The sequence below is a fragment of the Salmo salar genome, chromosome 18, assembly GCF_965601325.2.
Source record: "Salmo salar chromosome 18, fSalSal1, whole genome shotgun sequence".
Taxonomy (NCBI): domain Eukaryota; kingdom Metazoa; phylum Chordata; class Actinopteri; order Salmoniformes; family Salmonidae; genus Salmo; species Salmo salar.
In genome coordinates this window covers 20,319,414-20,346,595 of record NC_138308.1, presented here as the reverse complement: position 1 = coordinate 20,346,595, position 27,182 = coordinate 20,319,414, and the positions used below count along the sequence as shown (strand labels likewise).

Sequence of the window (27,182 nt, the reverse complement as noted above, 5' to 3'; positions counted from 1 at the left end):
TATTTTACTGATTGTTAAGTGGTGTTGGAATGATTTATCAAAATGTGGAACAAAATGTTTTTATTGTGTAATAACTAATTTTCCATGTCATTTTAAGCACATACCTGGTCATTAATGTTTAATAAAATAAAGTGCTGCTGTATTCTGTGTAATATTTGTTACTAATGACCATATGTGTGTTCTGTTGCAGGGAGGACATCAGGACAGCAAACGTCATCGCTGCAGAGGCCGTTACATGTCTGGTCATCGACAGAGAGTGAGTGTTCAAAACCTTCTCTTGTATTCTGAAATGGTTTTAATAATTTGGTCTAGAATCTTACATAACATAAGCCATTAGGCAGAAGCTTTTATCCAAAGCAACTTTTTTTTGTACAAGTGGCCATGGCAATTGAACCCACAATCCTGATGTTGCAAGTGTCATGCTCTACCAACTGAGCCTTACAGGACACTCATTGTGTCACTACTAACATCAGGCAGTATATCAGTTAGCTGTAATGTAAGAGCAGGGTTGGGTGGTATCAGGTTAGCCCCTGTTATGGAGCAGGCCTCCCATGGGCAACCCTTAGTGAGTGAGTCATCTGAATGAAATTATTATTATGGTCTGTCACTCTGTCACACAGACCGCTAATGCGGGGTTAGCAGTGGCAGGCAGCCTGCTAGCTATCTTTCTGGTGGGAAGAGAGAGGGAGGGAAAGAGAGAGATAATGAGAATTAGGGGATAATGGTGAGAGGGAAACTTCAGCACAGATACAGTTGAAGTCAGAAGTTTACATACACATTAGCCAAATACATTTAAACTCTGTTTTTCACAATTCCTGACATTTCCTAGTAAATGTCAATCCTAGTAAACATTCCCTGTCTTAGGTTAGTTAGGATCACCACTTTATTTTCAGAATGTGAAATGTTAGAATAATAGTAGAGAGAATTATTTTTTCAGCTTTTATTTCTTTCATCACATTCCAAGTGGGTCAGAAGTGTACATACACTTAATTAGTATTTGGTAGCATTGCCTTTAAATGAAATTGTTTAACTTGTATCAAACGTTTCGGGTAGCCTTCCACAAGCTTCCCATAATAAGTTGGGCGAATGTTGGCCCATTCCTCCTGACAGAGCTGGTTTGTAGGCCTCCTTGCTCGCACACCCTTTTTCAGTTCTGCTCACAAATCTTCTATAGGAATAAGGTCAGGGCTTTGTGATGGCCACTCCAATACCTTGACTTTGTTGTCCCTAAGCCATTTTGCCACAACTTTGGAAGTATGCTTGGGGTCATTGTCCATTTGGAAGACCCATTTGTGACCAAGCTTTAACTTCCTGACTGATGTCTTGAGATGTTGCTTCAATATATCCACATAATTGTCCTACCTCATGATGCCATCTATTTTGTGAAGTGCACCAGTCCCTCCTGCAGCAAAGCACCCCCACAACATGATGCTGCCACGCCTGTGCTTCATGGTTGGGATGGTGTTCTTCGGCTTGCAAGCCTCAACATTTTTCCTCCAAACATAACGATGGTCATTATGGCCAAACAGTTCTGTTTTTGTTTCATCAGACCAGAGGACATTTCTCCAAAAAGTACGATCTCTGTCCCCATGTGCAGTTGCAAACCATAGTCTGGATTTTTTATGGCGGTTTTGGAGCAGTGGCTTCTTCCTTGCTGAGCGGCTTTTCAGGCTATGTCGATATAGGACTCGTTTTACTGTGGATATAGATACTTTTGAACCTGTTTAATCCAGCATCTTTACAAGGTCCTTTGCTGTTGTTCTGGGATTGATTTGCACTTTTCGCACCAAAGTACGTTCATCTCTAGGAGACAGAACGCGCCTCCTTCCTGAGCGGTATGACGGCTGCGTGGTCCCATGGTGTTTATACTTGCATACTATTGTTTGTACATATGAACGTGGTACATTCAGGCATTTGGAAATTGCTCCCAAGGATGAACCAGACTTGTGGAGGTCTAGAATTTTATTTTTTCTGAGGTCTTAGCTGATTTCTTTTGATTTTCCCATGATGTCAAGCAAAGAGGCACTGAGTTTGAAGGTAGGCCTTGAAATACATCCACAGGTACACCTCCAATTGACTCAAATGATGTCAATTAGCCTATCAGAAACTTCTAAAGCCATGACATAATTTTCTGAAATTTTCCAAGCAGTTTAAAGGCACAGTCAACTTAATATATGTAAACTTCTGACCCACTGGAATTGTGATATTGTGTGTTATAAGTGAAATAATCTGTTTCTAAACAATTGTTGGAAAAATTGCTTGTGTCGTGAACAAAGTAGATGTCCTAACCGACTTGCCAAAACCATAGTTTGTTAACAAGAAATGTGTGGAGTGGTTAAAAAACAAGTTTTATTGGCTCCAACCGACGGGAATGTAAACTTCCGACTTCAACTGTATATATGTGTGTGTGTGTGTGTGTGTGTGTGTGTGTGTGTGTGTGTGTGTGTGTGTGTGTGTGTGTGTGTGTGTGTGTGTGTGTGTGCTTGCACGTGTGTTTGTATGACACCATGTAAGTATTTTGGCATGAGGATTTAGCCTTGGCAGCCAGGGTTGTCAGCTGGTATTTCAGTTGTAAAGATATCAATTGAAATGTATATTTATCATTATTATCCTTCATTTTCATATTCATCAATATTTGCTTAAGGATTTATGGGTCTAGAGTTCAAGCACATCCAAACAGAGATGATATGTGTGAGGAATCTGGGTATTATAAATTGATCAGGTGGTCTTGGGGTCTTATAAATTGAGACCAAGTGGTTTCCACTTCAAACAAACAACACTCTTACAAAGGTTTATTTAACGTTCATAAAGTTTTCATAGGTACTATAAAGATGCAATACACAGCTGCACTAGATTAGTCATTTGTCACTAATGGAGAATAAGTGGCTAGGGGTATATAGAGACCCGCTTATTAAGTATGTCATGTCAATTACAATTATCAAGGGGCTGGAGCAGTTACACCACACTTAATGAAACACAATGCCAATTAGCAATGGTTTTGTCATTTATGCTACTGACGTGATTACTTGAAGACAACAATAATTATATATCACGATATTACAGTTTATTGAATGTCATTTAAGGAGGAGGAGGGTGACATCAATGCAATGGGATCAATGTCTTGAACTCATATAAAAAGTAATGTTTCACACTCTTTCACTTCCTGTGTTGCAGCTCCTTCAAGCACCTGATTGGAGGGTTGGAGGAGGTGTCCAGTAAAGGCTGTGAGGATGCTGAGGCCAAGGCTAGGTAAGTCCCCTGTCTTTCTTTTACTGTCTACTCATTACTCATTCTATCAACTGGCTTTGTTTGGCTTTGTGGTTTGGTCAACCTTCGGTCTGTTACATAATGCAATTCTCTGGTGACAGACATGGAAGTGAAGGTCGTAACCTCTACTGCAGCCCTTGGAGGAACCAATATGTTATCTGTGACCATGAGAACAGGAGCACAGCACCAGACACTGGACACCCTGGCACAGGGGCACCTTGGTGCTGTGGCATGTTCTTGTTGGCATAAAGAGATGCCATTTCAGAGCAGGGTAATGTTGTGAGACAAGGTGAGGAGAAACCAGAACTGTGGTTGAAACACAGGACAGACTGGCCGCAAAGCTGTGAGTAAAGTGAAACACCGGGGTCAGCTTGTCACTAGCCAAGACACTCGGAGAGAGTTGACAGTGGTATATCTAGTGTTATATTATTGTATATCCCTATTCTACATCCCCTCTGTGGTAATATAATGTATCATTTAGCAGATGCTTTTATCCAAGGTGACTTACAGTCATGCGTGGATACATTTGCTTATGGTTGACCTCAGCGGGAATCAAACCCACAACACTTGGCATTGATAGTTCCATGCTCTACAGACTGAGCCACACAAGACCAAATAAATACAACTCTAATTCCTCTGTCTGTCAAATCAAAAATATGTGCCTTTGTCACCCTGATAAAATGACTTTTTCACCGTCCCGCTACTGTCTGTTGTATCCCCGGAGTTTCCTTTCCCGTTCGTTACTTCCTGGGAGCCGGTCGCCAGGGGAGATTGAGGAGCCCGAATCAGACCGCTACTGAGATGGAACCTGTCTAATTGGCCACAGCTGGCTGGGCGCCACACGGCAACCGCATCTTGACTACAGCTTCTCGCTATTAGGGAGAGTTGCCTTTTCCTCAACACTACACTTTTTGTTTATCATTTGATTATTTCCTCAATGGAGTAAGGGTGGTAGTTCGCCCTTTGACATAAAGGAATATCCTGACCAAAGTTTGTGGAACATTTGTATTAATTTCTGTCACTTAAGCAGGTGTTTCTATCCAGAATTTAGTAACAAAGGCAAAACCTACAACTTAGTTTTGAGTGTGTGTTTGCGCTTGGACACACCGTGTATAGAAAGGGTCTGGTCTGTTCCAGGCTCCAGTCCCTGATGTGATGAAAATGGAGGTACTGGCAGCTGTGTCCCATCAGAAGATCTCATGGGGGACTTTGGGAAGCACTCTCCCTCTCTCTTCAGGAAGCATTTGAGCAATAGGGTATTAGAGGTTAGAGTGTTTGATACATTATATACAGTCATATACAGATACACACATGCAGGCAAACACTCATACAGCCAGGCACACACTCGCGCACGCACACACTTACAGACAAGAATGACATAATTCTTTATGATCTTATCTGTCTACTGTTCACTAATCCACTAATGTCAGAAATATAGTTGTTTTATTACACCTTAGGGAATTATTTTGGTAGTATTATGTTCTTTGTTGGAAGTCTGTATGATGTTTAAACATGTTATTATAAACCTTACATACAATAATTCCATACCTGTGTACCTCGTATGGTACATTTGAAATGTCAGCCTCTCTCATACTGAAATTCTTATATTGGGGGACGGGGGGGACTACAGAGGATTATATTCTTTGTGTACAAAATATAAATAATGTTTCACTGTTTTGCTTACATCCTGGAAAGAGATAAGAATGGAGAAAGATACTGTGTGTTGGTCACTGTAGTGAGGCCCACGTCTGAGTAAGACAGTGAATAGAGTCTTTGTCATGGAACCTACTGTACAGTCTTCTGCATTGTGTCCAGTATGATACAGTGGTAATGTTTTCAACAATATTTCCATCCCTGGTTGTGCAGTTGGATTCAAGGTTGTTGTATACCAGTGGTGTAAAGTACTTAAGTAAAACTACTTGAAAGTACTACTTAAGTAGTTTTTTGGGGTATCTGTACTTTAATTTACTATTTATATTTTTGCCAACTTTTACTTCACTACATTCCTAAAGAAAAGAATGTACTTTTTACTCCATACATTTTCCCTGACACCTAAAAGTACTCATTACATTTTGACAGGAAAATGGTCCAATTCACACACTTTTCAAGAGAACATCCATGGTCATTCCTACGGTCTCTTATCTGGTGGACTGACTAAACACAAATGCTTAGTTTGTAAATTATGTCTGAGTGTTGGAGTGTGCCCCTGCCTATTCGTCAATTGTTTTTGTTAAATGGTGCCGTCTGGTTTGCTTATGGTTTATACTTTTGATACTTAAGTACATTTTAGCAATTCCATTTACTTTTGAAACTTAAGTATATTTAAAACCAAATCCTTTTAGACTTTTACTCAAGTAGTGTTTTTCTGGGTGACTTTCACTTTTACTTGAGTCATTTTCTATTGAAGTATGTTTACTTTTACTCAAGTATGACAATTGAGTACTTTTTCCACCACTGCTATACAATACAAATGCGTGTGTTGTTGTATCTCATAAAGGATCTCATCTTTCAAAATTAATTTAGGCAGATTTGCAAGAAATGGGGGTATTAGTGGTGCACGGGTCAGCTGTTTGTTCACCTGCCTGCAATTTCTGATAACCCTTCCGCAACCGTCCAACTATTATGTGATAAAGTGAAAATCTGATGCCCTCACCTGACCCTAACCCGCAAATAGAGGAAATATTTTTGTTCTGCTTGGATGCATATTTTAGGTTGAAATAGGACTGCACGATTAATCAAATTCAGATAGAAATTGCAATTGCAATATCCATATAGCAAGAGGCTGCGATTTTCTTCTTTCTTTGACACTGTTAGGGAGTGAATGTTATTTATAATAAAGGCTAGAAAGAAAACAAGTGACCCTCCCCTATACATAAAATTATAATTAAAACAAAGTGGATAGCAGAGAAGATGTCTAATGTTTACCCGCCCTTCTTGGACAGACCAAAGCCTTAGATATGCAGTTTTAGAAACATTTCTTCGTCCTGTAAGCATTACGTGGCAACGCAGGAATTTTGATAGCACACAGGGCTGTGGGCCAGAAGGTTGTGGGTTCACAGACCACCGTGGACAAGAGTAGGGGTGGAAAGATCTCCTTTATAGTAAAAGCATTGCATGAATCTATCATTGTATTTGCAGGTCTGAGAAAAAATTTACTTTTATAAAAATGTTATGCAATTCTACGTCACTTTACATATCAGCAGAATATTTCTTAATACCACACAAATGACAGAAATGACAGGCTAAGAATGGACAGAAAGATAGGCCTATGTGTTCATCTGATCATATTTCTCCAATGCCAAATCAATGTGTCTTGTTTTAAACCAAACTGTCCCTGTTTGCAAATAATTACATCTGAAACATAATTTGGAATCTGAGCATGGTACTTTCAAAAGTTAGGCCTTTCTTTTGACCCCAGACAGAGTAGAGCTACTGATGCCAAAAAATGGAGGCTGGCTATTAACTGCTGGCTACTCTTCTTCTGTGGCTTAACCCAACGAGAGAAGGTCACTCAAGTTTTTCCCTAAAAGCTGTCTGGCTTTTGTACAGAAAGTGAATAGCTTAATCAGTTGATAGTGACAGAATTAGATTACTTCCCAAGCAATGTCTATTTTTTGTCTCCTCGGCTATAGAAGGTTGTAGTTCAGCCTCTGAATGTCAAAGAAAGTAACTACTTTCCCGCGTGTACACAGCTTGCATTGCCGACCAAAGCTCTGTTATAGATCACTTTATATAATCAGATCAGTTTTATTTTCTTCAAAATCTTAAGCTAACAAGGGGTAGGCCTGTGTTTTGTCCCATTTTCTTTAATAAAATGTAGGCCTATGGCGTACCCCCTGAATTTGAGTTTTGGTTTTAACTTAACTGACACGGAGGTAGGCTATTTAATCAAGTCAAATCAAATTGTATTTATTACATGCGCCGAATATAACTGATGTAGACTTTACAGTGAAATGCTTACTTACGGACCTTACCCAATGATGCATAGTAAAAAAAATCTTACAAAATAAAATAGTAACTAACACAAGAAGAATGAAATAAAATACACAACAATGGAGATACAGTATATACAGGGAGTACCAGTACCAGATCAATGTGCAGAGGTACAAGGTACTTGAGGTAGATATGTACATGAAGGCAGGGTAAAGTGACTAGGCATCCGGATAGATAATAATAAGAGTAAAATAAAGAACAGCGTAGCAGCAGCAAGTGCGTGTGCGTGTGTGTGTGTGTGTGTGTGTGTGTGTGTGTGTGTGTGTGTGTGTGTGTGTGTGTGTGTGTGTGTGTGTGTGTGTGTGTGTGTGTGTGTGTGTGTGTGTGTGTGAGAGCGTGTGTATATGGTGTGTATATAAAGTCTAGTAAGTGTGCGTAGGGTCAGTGCAAGATAGAGTCAGAGCAGATAGTTCATTATTTGATTATTTAGCAGTCTGTCTATTTAGCAGTCTTATGGCTTGGGTGTAGAAGCTGTCTCTGAGCCTGTTGGTCCAAGAGCTGATGCTTTGGTACCATTTGCCGGATGGTAGCAGAGTGAACAGTCTATGACTTGGGTGACTAGGGTCTTTGCCAGTTTTTCAACACCGCCTGATATAAAGGTCCTGGATGGCAGAGAGCTTGGCCCCAGTGATGTACTGGACTGTCTGCACCACCCATTGTAGCACTTTGCGGTCAAAGGAGGTGCAATTGCCATACCAAGTGATGATGCAGCCAGCCAAGATGCTCTCGATGGTGCATCTGTAAAACCTTTTGAGAATCTGAGGGCCCATGACTAATCTTTTCAGCCTCCTGAAGGGAAAGAGGTGCTTCCGTGCCCTTTTCACGACTGTGCGGGTGTACTGTATGTGGACCATGTTAAGTTCTTAGTGATGTGGATGCCAAGGACCCGCTCCACAACAGCCCTGTCAATGTGGATTGGGGCGTGCTCTCCCCTCTTTCTCCTGTAGTCCACAATCAGCTTCTTGGTCTTACTGACATTGAGGGAGAGGTTGTTGTCCTGGCTCCACACTGCTAAGTCTCTGACCTCCTCCCTTTAGGCTGACTCATCGTCGTCGATGATCAGGCCTACCACTGTTGTGTCATCAGCAAACTTGATGATGGTGTTGGAGTCATACGCGGCCACGGAGTCGAGGGTGAACAGGAAGTAAAGGAGGGGACTAAGCATACACCCCTGAGGGTCCCCCTTGTTGAGGGTCAGCGTGGCGGAGGTATTGTTGCCTACTCTCACCACCTGGGGTCGACCCATCAGGAAGTCCAGGATGCAGTTGCAGAGGGAGGGGTTTAGTCCCAGGATCCCTAGCTTGGTGATGAGTTTGGAGGGGACTATGTTGTTGAACGCTGAGCTGTAATATATGAACATCATTCTCATAGTTATTTCCCTTCTTGTCCAGGTGGGAAAGGGCAGTGTGAAGTGCACTTGAGATTGCGTCATCTGTGGATCTGATGGAACAGTATGTGAATTGGAGTGGGTCTAGGGTGTCTGGGATGATGGTGTTGATGTGTGTCGTGACCAGCAGGTTTCTTTGGAGTGCTTGTGAACAGGGACAGTGGTGGTCAGCTTGAAACATGTTGGCATTACAGACTGGGACAAGGAGAGATTGAAAATGTCAAAATAGGTAGGCCTACCTCTTACTTCTTAAATAGGAAGAAATAGGCTGCAACACAAAGCCCTCTTGAAGTTAGTCAAATCTAATTAAAATTAAGACGGTTTAAATGAATTATGCTTACTCGAATTTGTCTACTTTCAACACCATAAGCTGTCCATTTCCGATTTATTGTTTTAGCACTCCAATGTAAGTTACTCAAATCTGGCTTCTTGTGAGGTCAATGACTCTGATAAATACATCATGGTCAAGAAACATATTGTTTTTAATAAAATCAATTATAGTAGTAGCAAGCTATCAAAGTTGACCTCTGGTCCTCCTTCTCAACTTTGTGCTCTCCTTCTCAAACTGTTCAGAACATAGGCTATAGGCTAGTCCGTGCGCAACATCAAAATGTATTTTCGGAAGAAGCCTCCTGAACTGCCACTGTAGACCTACACAACACGGCCATTGGTTAGGCAGCACACAAAAAGGTTTTGGATCAGAAAGTGCAGAGCAGGCCGGGGCTCAGGGTTGGAATATCCATTGCAGTGTGTAATGCAGACTAGTTTTATTTACACCATCCGAGCAGATATCTTAGAAATATAATTTTGCTTTGTTCTTCTCGGAGCATGCACTTCGTAGCCTATAGCCTATAGCCTATAGCCTATGGATCATCTGACTGAGACCACACTAAATTACCTATAGGCGCACTTGATATTGCGCGCCCAGCGGAGAATCAGAGATGAGTCGCAGCATTGGGCACACGATATACAGTATAGCCTAATAAGCAACTAATTCTAAAACAGTGAGAAATATTGAAATTTCATCAATTACAAATGACTAGATTTAAAAAACGACTAAACCCTCCCCTTAACTGAAATTGAAAAAGCATGACCCTCCCCCATTTTCCTCCAAGTAACCATTCTGTATATTTTTATCCATCCCTTAAAACAACAAAAACTAGACTATGGTGCCTCCTCCAATGAGATGCGCTAGTCTTTGTTCATTCACTCTCTACATGCACAGAGGATGCTGACCAATCACAAGCAGGCTCTCTCACTCTCTGCACAGTTACACGCTGGTGAGGAGTGAAAGGGTTTTACCTGTGTGTGCGTCGGAAACACGAGTGCTGCTAACGACAACGTCTATTTGGTGCCAAAGAAGGGCGCATCTTCAGAGTAGGCCTATGGCAGTATTTCGGCTACCGATGTCAACCACATGCAAGTGTTGTGCAGAAAATACCTCAGATTTGTGGTGACCACATTAAAATATATCATCAACAAGCTGTTTTCGCCCACAGGACTGGCGCTGACTGGATGTTTTTTGTTTGTCACACCGTTGTCTATAAACCCTAGACACTGTTGTGCGTGAAAAGTCCATGAGGGGGGCCGTTTCTCAGATACTGTATCTGGCGCGCCTGGCACCTATGATCATACCACGCTCAAAGTCGCTTAGGTCACTCATTTTGCCCATTCTAACATTCAATCGAACAGGAACTGAATGCCTAGATGCCTGTCTGCCTGCTTTATATAGCAAGCCACGTGACTTACTGTCTGTAGGAGTGAACGATTTTCGTGAAAGGGGTGGTATACCTAATAAACTGAAAGGAATGGTGTACCCAATAAATTGGCTGGTGAGTGTATTTGGATGATCATGTTAAAAATGTGTTTGTTAATATGTAGGTGTAATAATCCTATATATTATCATATGTAGCCTATAACAATGTTGGAAAAGATTAGCACAGTATGTATGCATTAATATGATCGTATTTCACTTTAGAAGTGATGTTTTCTAGCTTGACAGTTGTTTTAATCATGTCTGATGGAATTACCAAGTTTTCGCCAAGTGTTTAAAAATTGCTATTTCTAATCACAATTGCAATATCTGGCCCCCCCAAAAATCGCAATTAGATGTCCCCCACACAATATTTAATGACCCACGTGCGGGTTATACATTTTAGTCATTTAGCAGACGCTCTTATCTAAAGTGACTTAGAGGAGCAATTAAGGTTAAGTGCCTTTTTTATTTCACTGAGTCGGCTATGGGATTTAAACCTGCGACCTTTCGGTTACTGGCCCAATGCTCTTAACACTAGTCTGTATATTTATATTTATAACACTAGTGTGTATATTTTTTCATCACACTTGTATAGATGAACTGATTGCTTTTCTTTATATCTGCAATTTTCTGCAGTTCTATCAGTGGCGGTTTGTGCCTTTTAAGATGAGGGAGGGAGCATGGCCTTATTTCTATTACATCATGTTGGATGACTGTCATTCATATTCCATTCATCCAGCTCAATGTAACATCGATAGGTTTAGGCTAGTACATGATACTAGAATTTTCCCTGTACCCATCATGAGGTTGCTACAGTCTAGCCTATGAATGACAATTTACAGCGTAGGTGCACACGTCAAGATCCTTTTTAGTAATCAAGGTGACAGACAGGGACATCTAATACCGCCTGGCACACTCTTGCCTGCATCTAGCTGATCTAGGGTGTAATCATTAGTCCAACAGTTGCAAATGAGAGTTTCTCTGGACAAATTCAGATATGTTTATCCCTGTTTCGTTCCATTTGCTTCCGTTTAAGAAACGTTTTTCAACAGAATCGGCGGAGTGAATACACCACTGATCAAACGCAAACACAGTTCACTTTCATAGCAGCCACATTAAAACAGCATGATCACTTTGCTCGTTGTACAGTATACATAATTCCATCTCACAACGATCTACACTCTCTCCTCCTCTCACCTTTTCCCTTTGCTTGTGGATTTAACTGCAGAACACATCAGCTGTCTGTGACTAGGCGAAAAAACTGATCCTTTGATTGGGTGGACAACATGTCAGTTCATGCTGCAAGAGCTCTGATAGGTTGGAGGACGTCCTCCAGTGGTTGTCATAATTACTGTGTAAATCTACTGTATGTAAGTGGCTGAAAACCATGAGCCTCCTAGGTTTTCTATTGAAGTCAATGTACCCAGAGGAGGACAGAACAGAGGAGGACAGCTGTCCTCCGGCTACACCATAGTGCTACCCTACAGAGTGCTGCTGAGGATACTGTAGATCTTCATTGCAAAACAGTGTGTTTTAATCAATTATTTGGTGAAGTGATTATATTTAGTATAGTTTTATTTAAAAAGCATAACTTTTTTAATGTTTTACTATTTTTATTTTTATGAAATTCAATAAGGAGGATGGTCCTCCCCTTCCTCCTCCGAGGAGCCTCCACTTAATTCTATACATTTAAATGTATTTCTTCTTTCTTCCATTCTCAACTACTGAAATGGGCTCCTGAGTGGCGCAGCGGTCTAAGGCACTGCTTCTAAGTGCAAGAGGCGACACTACAGTCCCTGGTTTTGAACCCAGGCTGAATCACATCCGTCCGTGATTGGGAGTCTCATAGGGCGGCGCACATTTGGTCCAGTGTCGTTCGTGTTTAGCTAGGAAAGGCCATCATTGTAAATAAGACTTTGTTCTTAACTGACTTACCTAGTTAAATAAAGGTTACACACAAATAAGAGTTAAGTTGAACTTCCTTTACCTGTGATGACAATGGTACAACCTCGCCATCTAGTGGTCATAAACTAGTCTTACAATCAAATGAACTTATGACTGAGGTAGATCTGAAATGAGCTGTAACGATTCCCTTCTCAGGTCACTTGGTCAGGAAAATCTCTTGACCTTACCCATCACCCTTGAATGGTACAACTCTTGACAGTGGGAGGGGTAAGCTGTCAGCCACCCTCTTTGGAGTGTAGTCTGGGCTGTGTTCCAGGAGATGGGTAGAGTAGAGGGGAGTGATGAAAGGAGATGCTGGTGAAGCCCAATAGAGCCATGTTCAGTGCTCAGGGACAAGTGGGCCTTGCTGTCACCCCTTGACTTGTAAAACTCTTGACAGGAAGAGGGGTCAGCTGTCAGTCACCCTGAGCTGTAAATGGGCCACCCTTTTTGGAGTGCAGTCTGGGCTGTGTTCCAGGAGATGGGTAGAGTAGACTGGAGTGATGAAAGGAGAGCCTGGTGAAGCCCAATAGATCTGTACTCAGTGCTCATGGACAAGTGGGCCTCACTGCCCCTGCTAAACATGTCCTTTTTCTGGGAAACAGGGCAGACATACAGACAGTTGTACCAACTGGCAAAGTTGGTTCCATTGACAGCACCTTCTAGACAACACCTTCTACATGTGAGACTGTGGAGAAGACCACAAACAGAGTCATCATCATGAACATAATTGCCCTCCACTAGGGCCAAGATGTTTCCTGGTAATGTCACATAGTCCAGGAAAAATTCCAATATGGGTTAATGTGGCTGGACAGGTGTGACATTTGCAATCGCTGTGAAGCTGCTGTCCTTGCTCTCTCCCCTTTCACATGGAAAAGTATGAACCAGTCCACAGTCACAGTGATTGTTTTGGCATGCACCTGAGGCTGAAGGTGTTGACCCAGTAACCCTTTACCCTCAGGCCTCTATCTGTCCTGATCCTCTAGATCACACTACTGAGCTGATAAGGCCCACAGGATTAAACAATAACCAGAGAGGACACTGGGAGTGACAGGACTAGCCATTTGGTTCCAGAGGAGTCATCTCATGTGACTTTTGTCCCCCTCTGTCTCTGGTGCAATGGGAACAGACGGGAGAGGGAGGTTCTGTGTTGTGATAGAGGTCAGGACTCAAGACATTAAACAGGTCTGGAGTACCTCAGGTCTTTTTTCTACCTGTTAGTTAATTGATCAATGCCAATGATTGGCCAGAGATTCCACCATCTGTCCCATGTTTTAATCAGTGTAGAATTAAAATAAGTAAAAAATAAGTACTACCTCAAAGTTAACATGTCCTTGTTTTCTGTCCCTGCAGGTACGAAGCAGAGAACGCTTTCTTCTCCAACCTCAATCTGGCTGACTTCAACATCATTGACACACTGGGGGTTGGTGGCTTCGGCCGCGTAGAGCTGGTAGGAACCACAGCTGCCACTTGTTGGCCTCCTGACCTAATAGCAAGCTATTGCTTAATGAACATTGCCTTGAATAGCATTGTGTAGCCAAAATGTTGAGTAAACTGTCATTTGAACTTACTCTGCCGGTTGTCCACTTCGATGGTTGATGTGCAAAAAACACGAGACAAAATATCCACAGAAAAGTATTGTTAAACTGACTTTTTAAAATGCTGGTACTGCCGTTGTAATTTCTATCACCTGGCATATGCGCAAAACCATGTAAACACCTGCACGAGTTCGGTTAATAAGCATGCATCGCCTGCATGTACAGTGAGGGAAAAAATATTTCATCCCCTGCTGATTTTGTATGTTTGCCCACTGACAAAGAAATGATAAGTCTATAATTTTAATGGTAGGTTTATTTGAACAGTGAGAGACAGAATAACAACAAAAAAATCCAGAAAAACGCATGTCAAAAATGTTATAAATTGATTTGCATTTTAATGAGGGAAATAAGTATTTGACCCCTCTGCAAAACATGACTTAGTACTTGGTGGCAAAACCCTTGTTGGCAATCACAGAGGTCAGACGTTTCTTGTAGTTGGCCACCAGGTTTGCACACATCTCAGGAGGGATTTTGTCCCGCTCCTCTTTGCAGATTTTCTCCAAGTCATTAAGGTTTCGAGGCTGACGTTTGGCAACTCGAACCTTCAGCTCCCTCCACAGATTTTTTTATGGGATTAAGGTCTGGAGACTGGCTAGGTCACTCCAGGACCTTAATGTGCTTCTTCTTGAGCCACTCCTTTGTTGCCTTGGCCGTGTGTTTTGGGTCATTGTCATGCTGGAATACCCATCCACGACCCATTTTCAATGCCCTGGCTGAGGGAAGGAGGTTCTCACCCAAGATTTGACGATACATGGCCCCGTCCATCGTCCCTTTTATGCGGTGAAGTTGTCCTGTCCCCTTAGTAGAAAAACACCCCCAAAGCATAATGTTTCCACCTCCATGTTTGACAGTGGGGATAGTGTTCTTGGGGTCATAGGCAGCATTCCTCCTCCTCCCACCATGGCGAGTTGAGTTGATGCCAAAGAGCTCCATTTTGGTCTCATCTGACCAAAACACTTTCACCAGTTGTCCTCTGAGTCATTCAGATGTTCATTGGCAGACTTCAGACGGGCCTGTATATGTATTCTTTTCAGGGGGACCTTGCGGGCGCTGCAGGATTTCAGTCCTTCACGGCGTAGTGTGTTACCAATTGTTTTCTTGGTGACTATGGTCCTAGCTGCCTGGAGATCATTGACAAGATCCTCCCGTGTAGTTCTGGGCTGATTCCTCACCGTTCTCATGATCATTGCAACTCCACGAGGTGAGATCTTGCATGGAGCCCCAGGCCGAGGTAGATTGACAGTTCTTTTGTGTTTCTTCCATTTGCGAATAATCGCATCAACTGTTGTCACCTTCTCACCAAGCTGCTTGGCGATGGTCTTGTAGCCCATTCCAGCCTTGTGTAGGTCTACAATCTTGTCCCTGACATCCTTGGAGAGCTCTTTGGTCTTGGCCATGGTGGAGAGTTTGGAATCTGATTGATTGATTGCTTCTGTGGACAGGTGTCTTTTATAAAGGTAACAAGCTGAGATTAGGAGCACTCCCTTTAAGTGTGTGCTCCTAATCTCAGCTCATTACCTGTATAAAAGACACCTGGGAGCCAGAAATCTTTCTGATTGAGAGGGGCTCAAATACATATTTCGCTCATTAAAATGCAAATCAATTTATAAAAATTTTTACATGCGTTTTTCTGGATTTCTTTTGTTGTTATTCTGTCTCTCACTGTTCAAATAAACCTACCATTAAAATTATAGACTGATCATATCTTTGTCAGTGAGCAAACGTACAACGTCAGCAGGGTATCAAATACTTTTTTCCCTCACTGTATTTACGTGATGTGCACGTGCCTCAGATGATGAACAAACAAACCATGAGAGCCATGCACAGAGACCCGTATATTGAAGTCGGTTTAATAATACTGTTTTACGGATATTTTGTCAAAAATTTCCAACGGCATAAGGGCGAACTCAGCAGACAGTTAATTCAACATTCTGACTGGTACAGGGACTGTTCAGTCTTCTGGAATCTAGCGACAAATGTCAGAAGTCCACACTAAGCTGCAACTTACGTTGAATTGCATTGATGTCTCATTGAACTGTTGCCTACAGCTAACAGTGCTCTCCTCTCTCCTCTGTCAACAGGTCCAGCTGAAGAGTGATGAGCTGAAGACTTTTGCCATGAAAATCCTGAAGAAGCGTCACATCGTGGACACACGGCAGCAGGAGCATATCCGCTCTGAGAAACTCATTATGCAGGAGGCCCATTCTGACTCCATTGTCAGGTAGAGACACTCATGCAACTGTAACTTCCATCCCTGTCTTCACCCCAACCTGGGCTTGAACCAGGGACCCTCTGCACACATACAACAACTGACACCCCACGAAGCATCGTTACCCATCGCGCCACAAAAGCCGCGGCTCTTGCAGAGCAAGGGGAACAACTATTTCAGGTCTCAGAGCGAGTGACGTCACCCGATTGAAATGCTATTCGCGCGCACCACCGCTAACTAACTAGCCATTTCACATCGGTTACACAACACCTGTCCACAGACACTTTTAATTCACAGTGAAACTGCAGAGGACCCACCCTCCCCTCGCCACTGTCTTCATATCTTTGTACTCTGTGTTTGAAATTCAGACTGTACAGGACATTTAAGGACAGTAAGTATCTATACATGCTGATGGAGGCTTGTCTGGGAGGAGAGCTGTGGACCATTCTTAGAGACCGGTGAGTGTTTTACCTTGACCAAACCACCATTGTGCGCCTGTTGCTTTTGTCTATCCCCACCATACTCATTCATGACACGCAGGTTAAAATACCAAAACCAACTGTGAATCAACTATATTAATTTGGGGACAGGTCAAAACACACATGAAACATTCATGGACATTTAGCTAGCTTGCTGTTGTTAGCTAATTTGTCCTGGGAGATAAACATTGTTTTGTTATTTTACCTGAAATGCATATGGTCCTATTTTTGCTGTGTCTTTGTAGAATGGCCGGCCTAGTCAGCATGTTAGGCCAATATTTCAACTCATTTCATTGTGCCTCGCATGTGTTTCAGTGAGTCTGTGGAAGAGCTGGTCAATATGGGCTTGTTTGAAATATTATGGTTATTTTAGTGATTATTGTCACTTCCTTCTCCAGGGGTTCATTTGAGGACTCCACCACCAGGTTCTACACAGCTTGTGTGGTGGAAGCATTTGCCTACCTGCATTCCAAAGGCATCATCTACAGAGACCTCAAACCAGAGAACCTTATACTGGACCACAGGGGCTACGCCAAGCTAGTAAGGGACACACATTGTGGATTCAAAGCTTGATGGCTCAAACCTCTAAACTTTTGAACTATTAACGCTGCAGGTTACCCCTAAGAATGTATTTTCCCATGTTCTTTGTTTAGGTGGACTTTGGCTTTGCCAAGAAGATCGGGTTTGGGAAGAAAACGTGGACATTCTGTGGAACACCAGAATACGTGGCACCAGAGATCATTCTGAACAAAGGTCACGACATCTCAGCTGACTACTGGTCTCTAGGAATCCTCATGTTTGAGCTCCTCACCGGCAGGTATACAGACAAACCTGATACTTACTCTTAAATAAAAGTGTAAGGCTAGATGTAAATTTAGATTGGGAGAAATGTTTGTGTCTACTTCTACCCCGGTCTTCCAGCCCTCCCTTCTCTGGCCCTGATCCCATGAAGACCTATAACATCATCCTGAGGGGCATTGACATGATTGAGTTTCCAAAGAAGATTACCAAAAACGCTGCCAACTTAATAAAAAAACTATGCAGGTGAGTCGCAAACGATTTGGTCCACCCTCAACAATTACTGTTTAAATGCTGTATAATCAAAAACATGATTTTCCTGTGTTTTATATACACTGCTCAAAAAAATAAAGGGAACACTTAAACAACACAATGTAACTCCAAGTCAATCACACTTCTGTGAAATCAAACTGTCCACTTAGGAAGCAACACTGATTGACAATACATTTCACATGCTGTTGTGCAAATGGAATAGACAACAGGTGGAAATTATAGGCAATTAGCAAGACACCCCCAATAAAGGAGTGGTTCTGCAGGTGGGGACCACAGACCACTTCTCAGTTCCTATGCTTCCTGGCTGATGTTTTGGTCACTTTTGAATGCTGGCGGTGCTTTCACTCTAGTGGTAGCATGAGACGAAGTCTACAACCCACACAAGTGGCTCAGGTAATGCAGCTCATCCAGGATGGCACATCAATGCGAGCTGTGGCAAGAAGGTTTGCTGTGTCTGTCAGCGTAGTGTCCAGAGCATGGAGGCGCTACCAGGAGACAGGCCAGTACATCAGGAGACGTGGAGGAGGCCGTAGGAGGGCAACAACCCAACAGCAGGACCACTACCTCCGCCTTTGTGCAAGGAGGAGCAGGAGAAGCACTGCCAGAGCCCTGCAAAATGACCTCCAGCAGGCCACAAATGTGCATGTGTCTGCTCAAACGGTCAGAAACAGACTCCATGAGGGTGGTATGAGGGCCCGACGTCCACAGGTGGGGGTTGTGCTTGCAGCCCAACACCGTGCAGGACGTTTGGCATTTGCCAGAGAACACCAAGATTGGCAAATTCGCCACTGGCGCCCTGTGCTCTGCACAGATGAAAGCAGGTTCACACTGAGCACGTGACAGACGTGACAGAGTCTGGAGACGCCGTGGAGAATGTTCTGCTGCCTGCAACATCCTCCAGCATGACCGGTTTGGCGGTGGGTCAGTCATGGTGTGGGGTGGCATTTCTTTGGGGGGCCTCACAGCCCTCCATGTGCTCACCAGAGGTAGCCTGACTGCCATTAGGTACCGAGATGAGATCCTCAGACCCCTTGTGAGACCATATGCTGGTGCGGTTGGCCCTGGGTTCCTCCTAATGCAAGACAATGCTAGACCTCATGTGGCTGGAGTGTGTCAGCAGTTCCTGCAAGAGGAAGGCATTGATGCTATGGACTGGCCCGCCCGTTCCCCAGACCTGAATCCAATTGAGCACATCTGGGACATCATGTCTCGCTCCATCCACCAACGCCACATTGCACCACAGACTGTCCAGGAGTTGGCGGATGCTTTAGTCCAGGTCTGGGAGGAGATCCCTCAGGAGACCATCCGCCACCTCATCAGGAGCATGCCCAGGCGTTGTAGGGAGGTCATACAGGCACGTGAAGGCCACACACTACTGAGCCTCATTTTGACTTGTTTTAAGGACATTACATCAAAGTTGGATCAGCCTGTAGTGTGGTTTTCCACTTTAATTTTGAGTGTGACTCCAAATCCAGACCTCCATGGGTTGATAAATTGGATTTCCATTGATTATTTTTGTGTGATTTTGTTGTCAGCACATTCAACTATGTAAAGAAAAAGTATTTAATAAGATTATTTCTTTCATTCTGATCTAGGATGTGTTGTTTAAGTGTTCCCTTTATTTTTTTGAGCAGTATATATTTCCACACTACGAGGTTGGAATAATTCTGTGAAATTGTAAACATTATGATAATGCCCTGTTAGTGTAAGATTTGTTTGAAAGACCACCTGAAATTTCTGTTTTGGTGGGAGGGAGTTTTGGCCTTACATGGTGACATCAACATACAGTAAATTAGTTAATAGACCAATAAGAGAGTTCTGAACCTCTCCGCCAGTAAGAGCTAGTTTTCAGTTTTCCCGTCCCCACTCAGACCACTCCCAGACAGTCCTAGCAAAATTCTTTCCTGAATAAAATCCTCTTTTCTAAGAAGCTTTTTTTGTAACTTATTTTAATTAAAAACAATCACAGTAATGTAGTTTATTGTCACCCAGAAATGATTTGATATTGGAGATAAAAATGGCTGCATTGGACCTTTAATATCATTTGGTCTTAAGTAGAGAATTTAACCATGATGTGTCCATTTTAGGGACAATCCTTCAGAAAGACTGGGAAACTTGAAAAACGGTGTTAAAGACATCCAAAAGCACAAGTAAGTTCATGGATATGGAGCCATATTATTCTACTCATCTTTCCACATTTTGATATTTATAACAGTTTCTATACATTTCTAGATGGTTCGAGGGCTTTAACGGGGAAGGTCTACGGAAGGGAACTCTGACACCCCCTATCATCCCTAATGTAAGTCACAAACAAAAATGTCAGCAGCAAGCTGCTTTCATAAGAAGTTTAAGTGGTTCAATTCTCTGTCTGTCTTTGTCTGTCAATCAGGTGACATCATCGACGGACACGAGTAACTTTGACAGCTTCCCAGAGGACAATGAAGACCCGCCCCCAGATGACAACTCTGGCTGGGACAACGATTTTTAAACGTCACCCCCCACCCCCAATACCTAATTCTCTTCTGTCATTGGCCTGGGGGCCTACTTCCTTATGTAGTTGCATTCTAAAGACTGCGATAAAGAGGAAGAGGAGAGGGGGAAGAGAGGAAGAGGACCACAACCGCTGTGGGTCACCAATATGCCTTCGCTATACGTGGCTCTGGGACTAGAATTTAATGACCTTAGCATTTCCTCAGTGTTCTCACACACACACACACACACACACACACACACACACACACACACACACACACACACACACACACACACACACACACACACACACACTGAGGTAAGTCCTGGAGCTAAAACAATGCCTTTTCTTTTAGCAGAGAGCGCGTGTGAGAATGAGTGTGTGTACAATATATGTGAGAGTGTAAGGACACTATAAGGAACGATAAAAAAGTAAAATATATAGGGTGGAAGATGAGTTTTCTGTTGCGGCCACAGACCTGCACTGCTCCTACAGACACAAACAGACAGGCTGGGTCCATGTTTGGAAGGCTTCCCCTCTGCACCCTGTTTTCTCTCCAAGACTTCTATTACTATAGCTGGTTCCTGAGGTTTGGCTCAGCAGTACCTAGTACCTACAGTATCTGGTATCTGGTCCTCCTCAATAGGGAAACAGGATCTTAACACTGAGTCTGACAAGTCAAACAGATACCAAGTGCTCATGACGAACCAGAATGTTACTGTTATTCTTAAAATATTACTTTTAGAACCACAGAGTATATGTACATATCATTTTAAGTTACATTCTCACACATGCACATAGGCTGCTATACTCATCTACTTTACTCATGTACACTGTATGCAGCAGCTAGTTATCTTAAAAAAAGCAACATTTTTGTTCTGTGCTTCTGATGGAAAAATGATGACCTTTCAAATGTCCTGCTTACAAATGTAATCAGTCACACATATTCATCCCTCATTTCTGGAAAGCAATTTGTTATTATGCAGTTATTAACAAACTTCATCAGCAACAACAGCGAAGATCCTCGGACCATCTTTCATTTCACAGGCGTTGAGCGATCAGATAATAAAGATTTATTTTGAAAGTCCACTATATGCTCTTAGCTACACATCAACCTTACATTCTCATTCTCATTACATTCTCATCCTATGAGTTGCTATTTCATCATGTAGTTGCTAACCAATCAATATAAATGCCATCCCTTTAAATAGTTAAGTCCCATTTTCACGCCACGGTAGTTTAATTTACCACTTTTAATGGAATTTGAATGCCTTTAGTGCTGTCGTTTCTACAGTATTGTAAATACAGGTGCTGAATTAAATTTGAATGGATGAAATGTTATGAGCACTGGTTATTGTTACTGTGTATTGATATTAAAGTGCTTGATTACTTTGTAATGCACTTGCTTTCTTTCTTTAGAGAATTGTGTTGGTTTGTAATCTTAAGTGACAGTCTGTTTAATATTTGACACTTTTGTTGTGTTAATTCTCCGTGTTTAGGTAAAGTCATAGGAGTGAACGCTAAATCCAGAGGACAATGATACACACATAGAAGAACAGTTAGCAACCAATTACTATTCCTTGTTGACATCATAAGTATGAAGTGTGCATCAGTCATATTTTGTAGTAGCTCTATTTTAAAAACAGTTTTTGTAAAACAGTTGGTGGACTGGACAACCAACATGGTTATGTTTTAAGAGTAATGCTAATCATTCATTCATCATTTTCTCTACACTTGTGGTTCAGTACCTGACTGTCCAACCCCAGTAATCATTCATCATCAGTAGAACAATGCAAGTGCCTTAAATCAATGGCATCCCAATTAACATCATGTCATTGTTTCAATACTGCATGAACAGTAAGCGACTCATAACATTTAATCTGTTCTCACACCGTCTCCCAGATGGCTGCTTTTCATATATATTTTTACAATAAAATAAAAAACACTGTAGACAACAACTGAAAGTCTGTCTATAAAACAGTATTTTGCTCCTTTTCACCCTTTACAAAAAGATAGATTTAAGGGATATGTAGCCTAATCTGAGTGCACATGGTATGGAAACAAAGTAGAAACACTGACTGCATTATGTGAACACTCTCCTCTGGACATGATAGCGGGTCGTTGCACCTGAAGACTGAGACCTGGGCCCTTATCCACAAAGCCTCTCAGAGTAGGAGTGCTGATCTAGGATCAGTTTCTCATTTAGATCATAATGAATAAGACTATATAGGCAGGTTGGGACCTAATCCTAGATCCGATTTCTACTCTGAGACGCTTTGTGGATAATGGGCACAGAAACTCACATGTCAATATGATGGATAAACCACCACTTAGAATGACCACTTCAATCAGATAAAGAGATGGCAAAGATGATTTGCAGTTTTCGGCACAGCTGGTTTGTTAAATTGAGATGGAATGCTTAGCACTGTCAATCTTTTTTTTTATTTAAGAAAGTGCTGAGTTTGCAAAGGCCCAAGAGATTATAATAGGAATTTTGCTTCAATCTTCACTCATGTACAAGCATATGCAACCCAAGCCACAAATAATCCAGATCATACACCACAGACAAGAACACAAAGCCTAGGCCTGCATTACTTATTTTAAACACTATTGTTGCCTTGATGCAGGGATCCATAGAAAAGATTGCAAACATTTCAGTTTCTTGTACACCACTTTGTCATTCACAATTTGACAGACCCTTACTGCTTTAATTTCCACTGATTTGTGTATCCCCAACCATTACAATCTGAGTTGCCGGATATATTTTCCTTGTGTTTTTGTTATGTTTCTACCGCAAATACATTTTCAGAGTGCCACGTGTACACCCTTTAAAAAGTAAATACAACATACTTTTCATACCTTTCTTCATGTGGCCAATCTAAAGTTAAATTAAGATTTTCTATTCAAAACACCAAGTCAATAATATAGAGAAGGAAACATTCACAGCCACAAGAGTGTGCAAAAGGTTGGCATCTTCCTGTTCACCCCGATTCAAATGAAAGCAACTTGTAGGCTTTGACAGGAAGACCTTAAGCTTTTCAGAGATGTTTCATCTGGTTCATAAGTATTTCCGATGCCAGTAATCAGACCCATCGAAAGTGTATTCCCAGAGATGGAATTGACTCATGAGACAGGCCTAACAGTGTGTCACCTCTGTGTGATCACTTGAACCTATCAAAGGGGTTCTTGTTAATTCACGTTGGTTAACACCTTGGTTAAAAGCTAAAGCATCAAACCAAACCACCAGACATACTTTACAGCCAATTCGTGTTCAGGTAGGCAATATTTCTATGGCGACATTGCTTCTTCATTGTCTATACAGTTATAAACCACCAGATGGGGACCAAGTGACAAACTATTTCTGTAGCCTACAAGAGAAGCAAGCACATTCTCTACGGCCTCGCTTTCTCACCCCGTACAGGAACTGTTTTGGTGCCTTTTCTGGATATATTGTAAACTTTTTAAGACTATTTGTGTGGGAGTGAGCTACAGGCCATGGGAAGAGCAGAGAGTCACTCTGTCCGATTTGGTGGCCTCTTTTATCCTGTGTCCTTCCCAAGCGCAACCTGATCGCAAGCATGAAAGATCAGAGTTGTCTTTTATCTCAATGTGCCAGTCAGCCCTGAAAGACCTCTCCACGGAAGCCCATTAATTCGGTAAACTTTCGCACCCCTTAATGGTTTGCATATCCTATACTGATGTCCGCCACTAGTGTAATCAAGCACACTTAGAGGATGATTGCGCCCTTTGCAATCAGAGAGATCAAATCAAGTAGTTAATCTACGGAAAGTAGCTTCCAATCACCGTGTACACACAGCCAAAGGACAGTTAGGCTACTTGAATGTCAAAGGAAAAATAGTGCGCCTTTAGGAAAGACCCTTCCACTGTGCCAAACTTTCCCAAAAGAGCGCAAGAATGGGAGAATGTGTCCAGACAACAGATACAGTTCAATCATAGGACGTGGTAATAAGGAAAAATGCTATATTAAATCATAATATTTGCGAGTTATGAGCGCAGATTTCAGACTATGTACAAATAGTAAGTAGCCTTGCATGAGCGGCTTGTGCGAGCCAGAATGGCTCATAGATTTCAGACCATCTTACCCAAAATAAGCAATAGGGTCCGTGTCAACTGCTCGTCAAGCGTAGTCTATTAGAAGTTCTGGATTTGAGCAGCTCCACAACTTATTTTGTCTGAAATGTGAGTAAATAACTTTGGTGCCAATTTGATCAACATTTGGTTACACTAACCAGTTGAAAGAAATGTGGTATTGGCTACAATGCCATAATAAGCCAGGACTTATCCTGAGCTGTATCCTAATGGCATCCTTTAAGTATCGTTTAAATAATGAGGTCTCCAGGCAGGTGATGTGCGCAATCCCAATAGAGACTTGTTGATCACACAAACATTGTGAAACGAAATCCTGGCGGGGCGGTTGCCCATTTCCGTACAGTGGAGCTCAGGAGCCTTTGAAATTCCACCCTCCGCCTTTGTTGTGTGCTGCGAGGGGCGGGAATAAATACAGACCCACATGTATAAAGAGAACATCGCAGAGCCATGCGTCAGGATACCTCAAAATACCCTACTAACAACAACCTCTTGAGACTGTGGTAGGATTCAAGACTTACGCGGACTTTTTAACAATACATTTGACGGATTTATTTATAAGACCGATAATTTACATAAAGAAGAAGTATGCCTCATCTGTCAGTGCTTCGTTTTATGGCCGTGTATCTCATGCTGTTTGGATACCTTGGGGATGCTTATGCCGGGGCGGTTTTACTGAACTCTAATGCCATCAAGAACTTGCCTGGTGGCACCGACACGGTTAGCCCGAGCCCACGCCCGTCTTCACCAGATAGTGACCGACAGAAAGCAGTCGTGGACACTTTGCAGGTAAGAAACCCTACTAGAAAGCTCTAGGAGCTGTGCGTAATACCAACACTAACAAATGCCCAAACGTTTGTTGGACACGTTACCTTTGCGCTTTTACCGAAATGCGTTCTGAATTTAAGTTCCAATGGCAATACATATTTTATTATGTCTATTTATCTTAGCCTATTTGCACACATGATGATGAGTGTGGGACCGATGAATTCTGCAATGATATCCGAGGCGCGTGCCTCCCATGCCGAAAGATCCGGAAGCGGTGCGCAAGGGATTCAATGTGCTGCGCTGGGAACCGCTGCATCAACGGTGAGCTCAACATATCCACATGTTACATGTTGTTATTTTTTCAACCATTTTCAGATCATGATACTTTTAATTCATGCGATGTCTTGTATTGAATTTTAATGATGTGGTAAGAGAGTTATTGGGAGTACAACAACAATTAATGGATAAGAAAGTTGGGGTGTCATGAGATATTGTAATTATTTTGAAAACTTTACTAGCGTTTATTGATAACGTGTACCTTTTCCCTCAGGTGTTTGTCAGGCCAGTGATCAAGATGCTGAAGCTGTAGTCACTACCAGTGTTGGGAATAGGCAGAACAATACCATGGAACACCATGGCAAGAGACTGCCTCTGCCCCAAGGTCAACCACAACATTCTGTCAAAGGTAGGTGTGTATTACACACGCACACATGCACACACCCACACAACAAACACTACCCATAAAGATTCTATAGATTTGTCCTCCCGACACTGTCCACTTCGGACTAAATTACCATTGAAAACACAAAGCCAAGGGCTTTGAAAGAAAACATTTCATTATAAAAATTCCAGCTTTTTAGGCCTTTCCCGAGTTTCCAACAGAACACGTCATATTTACATCTCTCTCTTCTCTCTCTCTTTCTCTAGGTCGGGAAAGTGACAACTGCCTGAGGTCCTCTGACTGCTCTGAGGGTCTGTGCTGTGCACGCCACTTCTGGTCTCGTATCTGTAAGCCGGTGCTGACGAAGGGCCAGGCGTGCACACGTCACCGTAGGAAAGGTGGCCATGGCCTGGAGCTGTTCCAGCGCTGCGACTGTGGAGGTGGTCTCTCCTGCAGACCGGAGAGAGGAGAGAAAGACCCTGGAGTCAGCAGAACCGCAGACCGGAACCTACACACCTGCCAGAGACGCTGACACACACACATCCTGGACATACACACTGCCTAAGATGCTGACACACTGCCCATAACCTACACATCTGTCAGAGATGCTGACACACACACACACACACACACACACACACACACACACACACACACACACACACACACACACACACACACACACACACACACACACACACACACACACACACACACACACACACACACACACACACCACCTGGAAAGGAAGAACAGATTCCAGAGAAAAGTGATATGCTCAGAGGGATGCGATGGTGTAAAATGGACCAATCTGATTCTCCTGGATGCTGGAGGATGCCGAATAAGGAAGTTGTCATTGGATGTGTCTTGGAAAGATCGATAGGTCATTAAAAATGGCAGAGTTGTTTTGTTTCTCTTTTTATGGAACTAACCTTGATTATTGCAGTAAATTACTGTATTGTAAATACTATACTGGAGGTGGTACTTAACTGAGCTATTGAATTCTGTCAACACCAGTATGATAAATAAGAACACGGTGCTGCATGGTTCATTTCCAATATTGTAAATGTGTACACAATATGATTTATATTGTTATTTACTGTTTAATGTAAAATGTATATTTGTTTAATTTACTTGTAAAAAAAAAAAAAAGTAAAGATATTTGTTTTATTAAAACATTATAATAATCTGACCGATGTTGTCAGTGTGGCTGCTCGAGTTCTACAAGGAAAAAGCTTGTTTGTCTGTTTTACAATGGTTGTCCAACAATAATCTAGTATTTGACATTGTGATCCGGGGGAAAGGTGCAAAACAACCCATCTGCCAATAGTTTCTGACTCTACATCCCAAAATGATGTCCAACAGCTTAATGATTCAGTCAAGCTCTCCAAAGATAGGGGGTAGGGAATGTTTTTAGCATTCCAAGCTAACAACCACCCCTTTTGGAGAGCAAGAGTTATTTAGGCAT

The 27,182-nt window shown here is 42.3% G+C and overlaps 2 protein-coding genes across 4 annotated transcripts in view; both read left to right on the top strand.

Moving 5' to 3' along the window:
- LOC106577002 (cGMP-dependent protein kinase 1) overlaps positions 1 to 21,574 on the top strand; it is a 144,226-nt gene extending 122,652 nt beyond the window's left edge. For all 3 annotated transcript variants that reach the window (XM_014154633.3, XM_014154632.3, XM_014154636.3), the window contains 11 exons: positions 191 to 256; positions 3,175 to 3,249; positions 13,701 to 13,797; positions 16,027 to 16,166; positions 16,523 to 16,612; positions 17,032 to 17,173; positions 17,287 to 17,450; positions 17,555 to 17,677; positions 19,792 to 19,854; positions 19,937 to 20,003; positions 20,094 to 21,574. In XM_014154633.3, the coding sequence (XP_014010108.1) occupies positions 191 to 256; positions 3,175 to 3,249; positions 13,701 to 13,797; positions 16,027 to 16,166; positions 16,523 to 16,612; positions 17,032 to 17,173; positions 17,287 to 17,450; positions 17,555 to 17,677; positions 19,792 to 19,854; positions 19,937 to 20,003; positions 20,094 to 20,192 (1,126 nt within the window). In that variant the 3' untranslated portion in view covers positions 20,193 to 21,574. The remainder of the gene's footprint in view (positions 1 to 190; positions 257 to 3,174; positions 3,250 to 13,700; positions 13,798 to 16,026; positions 16,167 to 16,522; positions 16,613 to 17,031; positions 17,174 to 17,286; positions 17,451 to 17,554; positions 17,678 to 19,791; positions 19,855 to 19,936; positions 20,004 to 20,093) is intronic.
- Positions 21,575 to 24,755: 3,181 nt separating this feature from the next.
- LOC106577088 (dickkopf-related protein 1) lies at positions 24,756 to 26,906 on the top strand. Its single transcript, XM_014154811.3, has 4 exons — positions 24,756 to 25,073; positions 25,235 to 25,373; positions 25,603 to 25,737; positions 25,980 to 26,906. The coding sequence occupies exons 1-4, from the start codon at positions 24,873 to 24,875 to the stop codon at positions 26,243 to 26,245; spliced, it is 741 nt and encodes a 246-aa protein (XP_014010286.1). The 5' UTR covers positions 24,756 to 24,872; the 3' UTR covers positions 26,246 to 26,906.
- Positions 26,907 to 27,182: the final 276 nt, after the last annotated feature.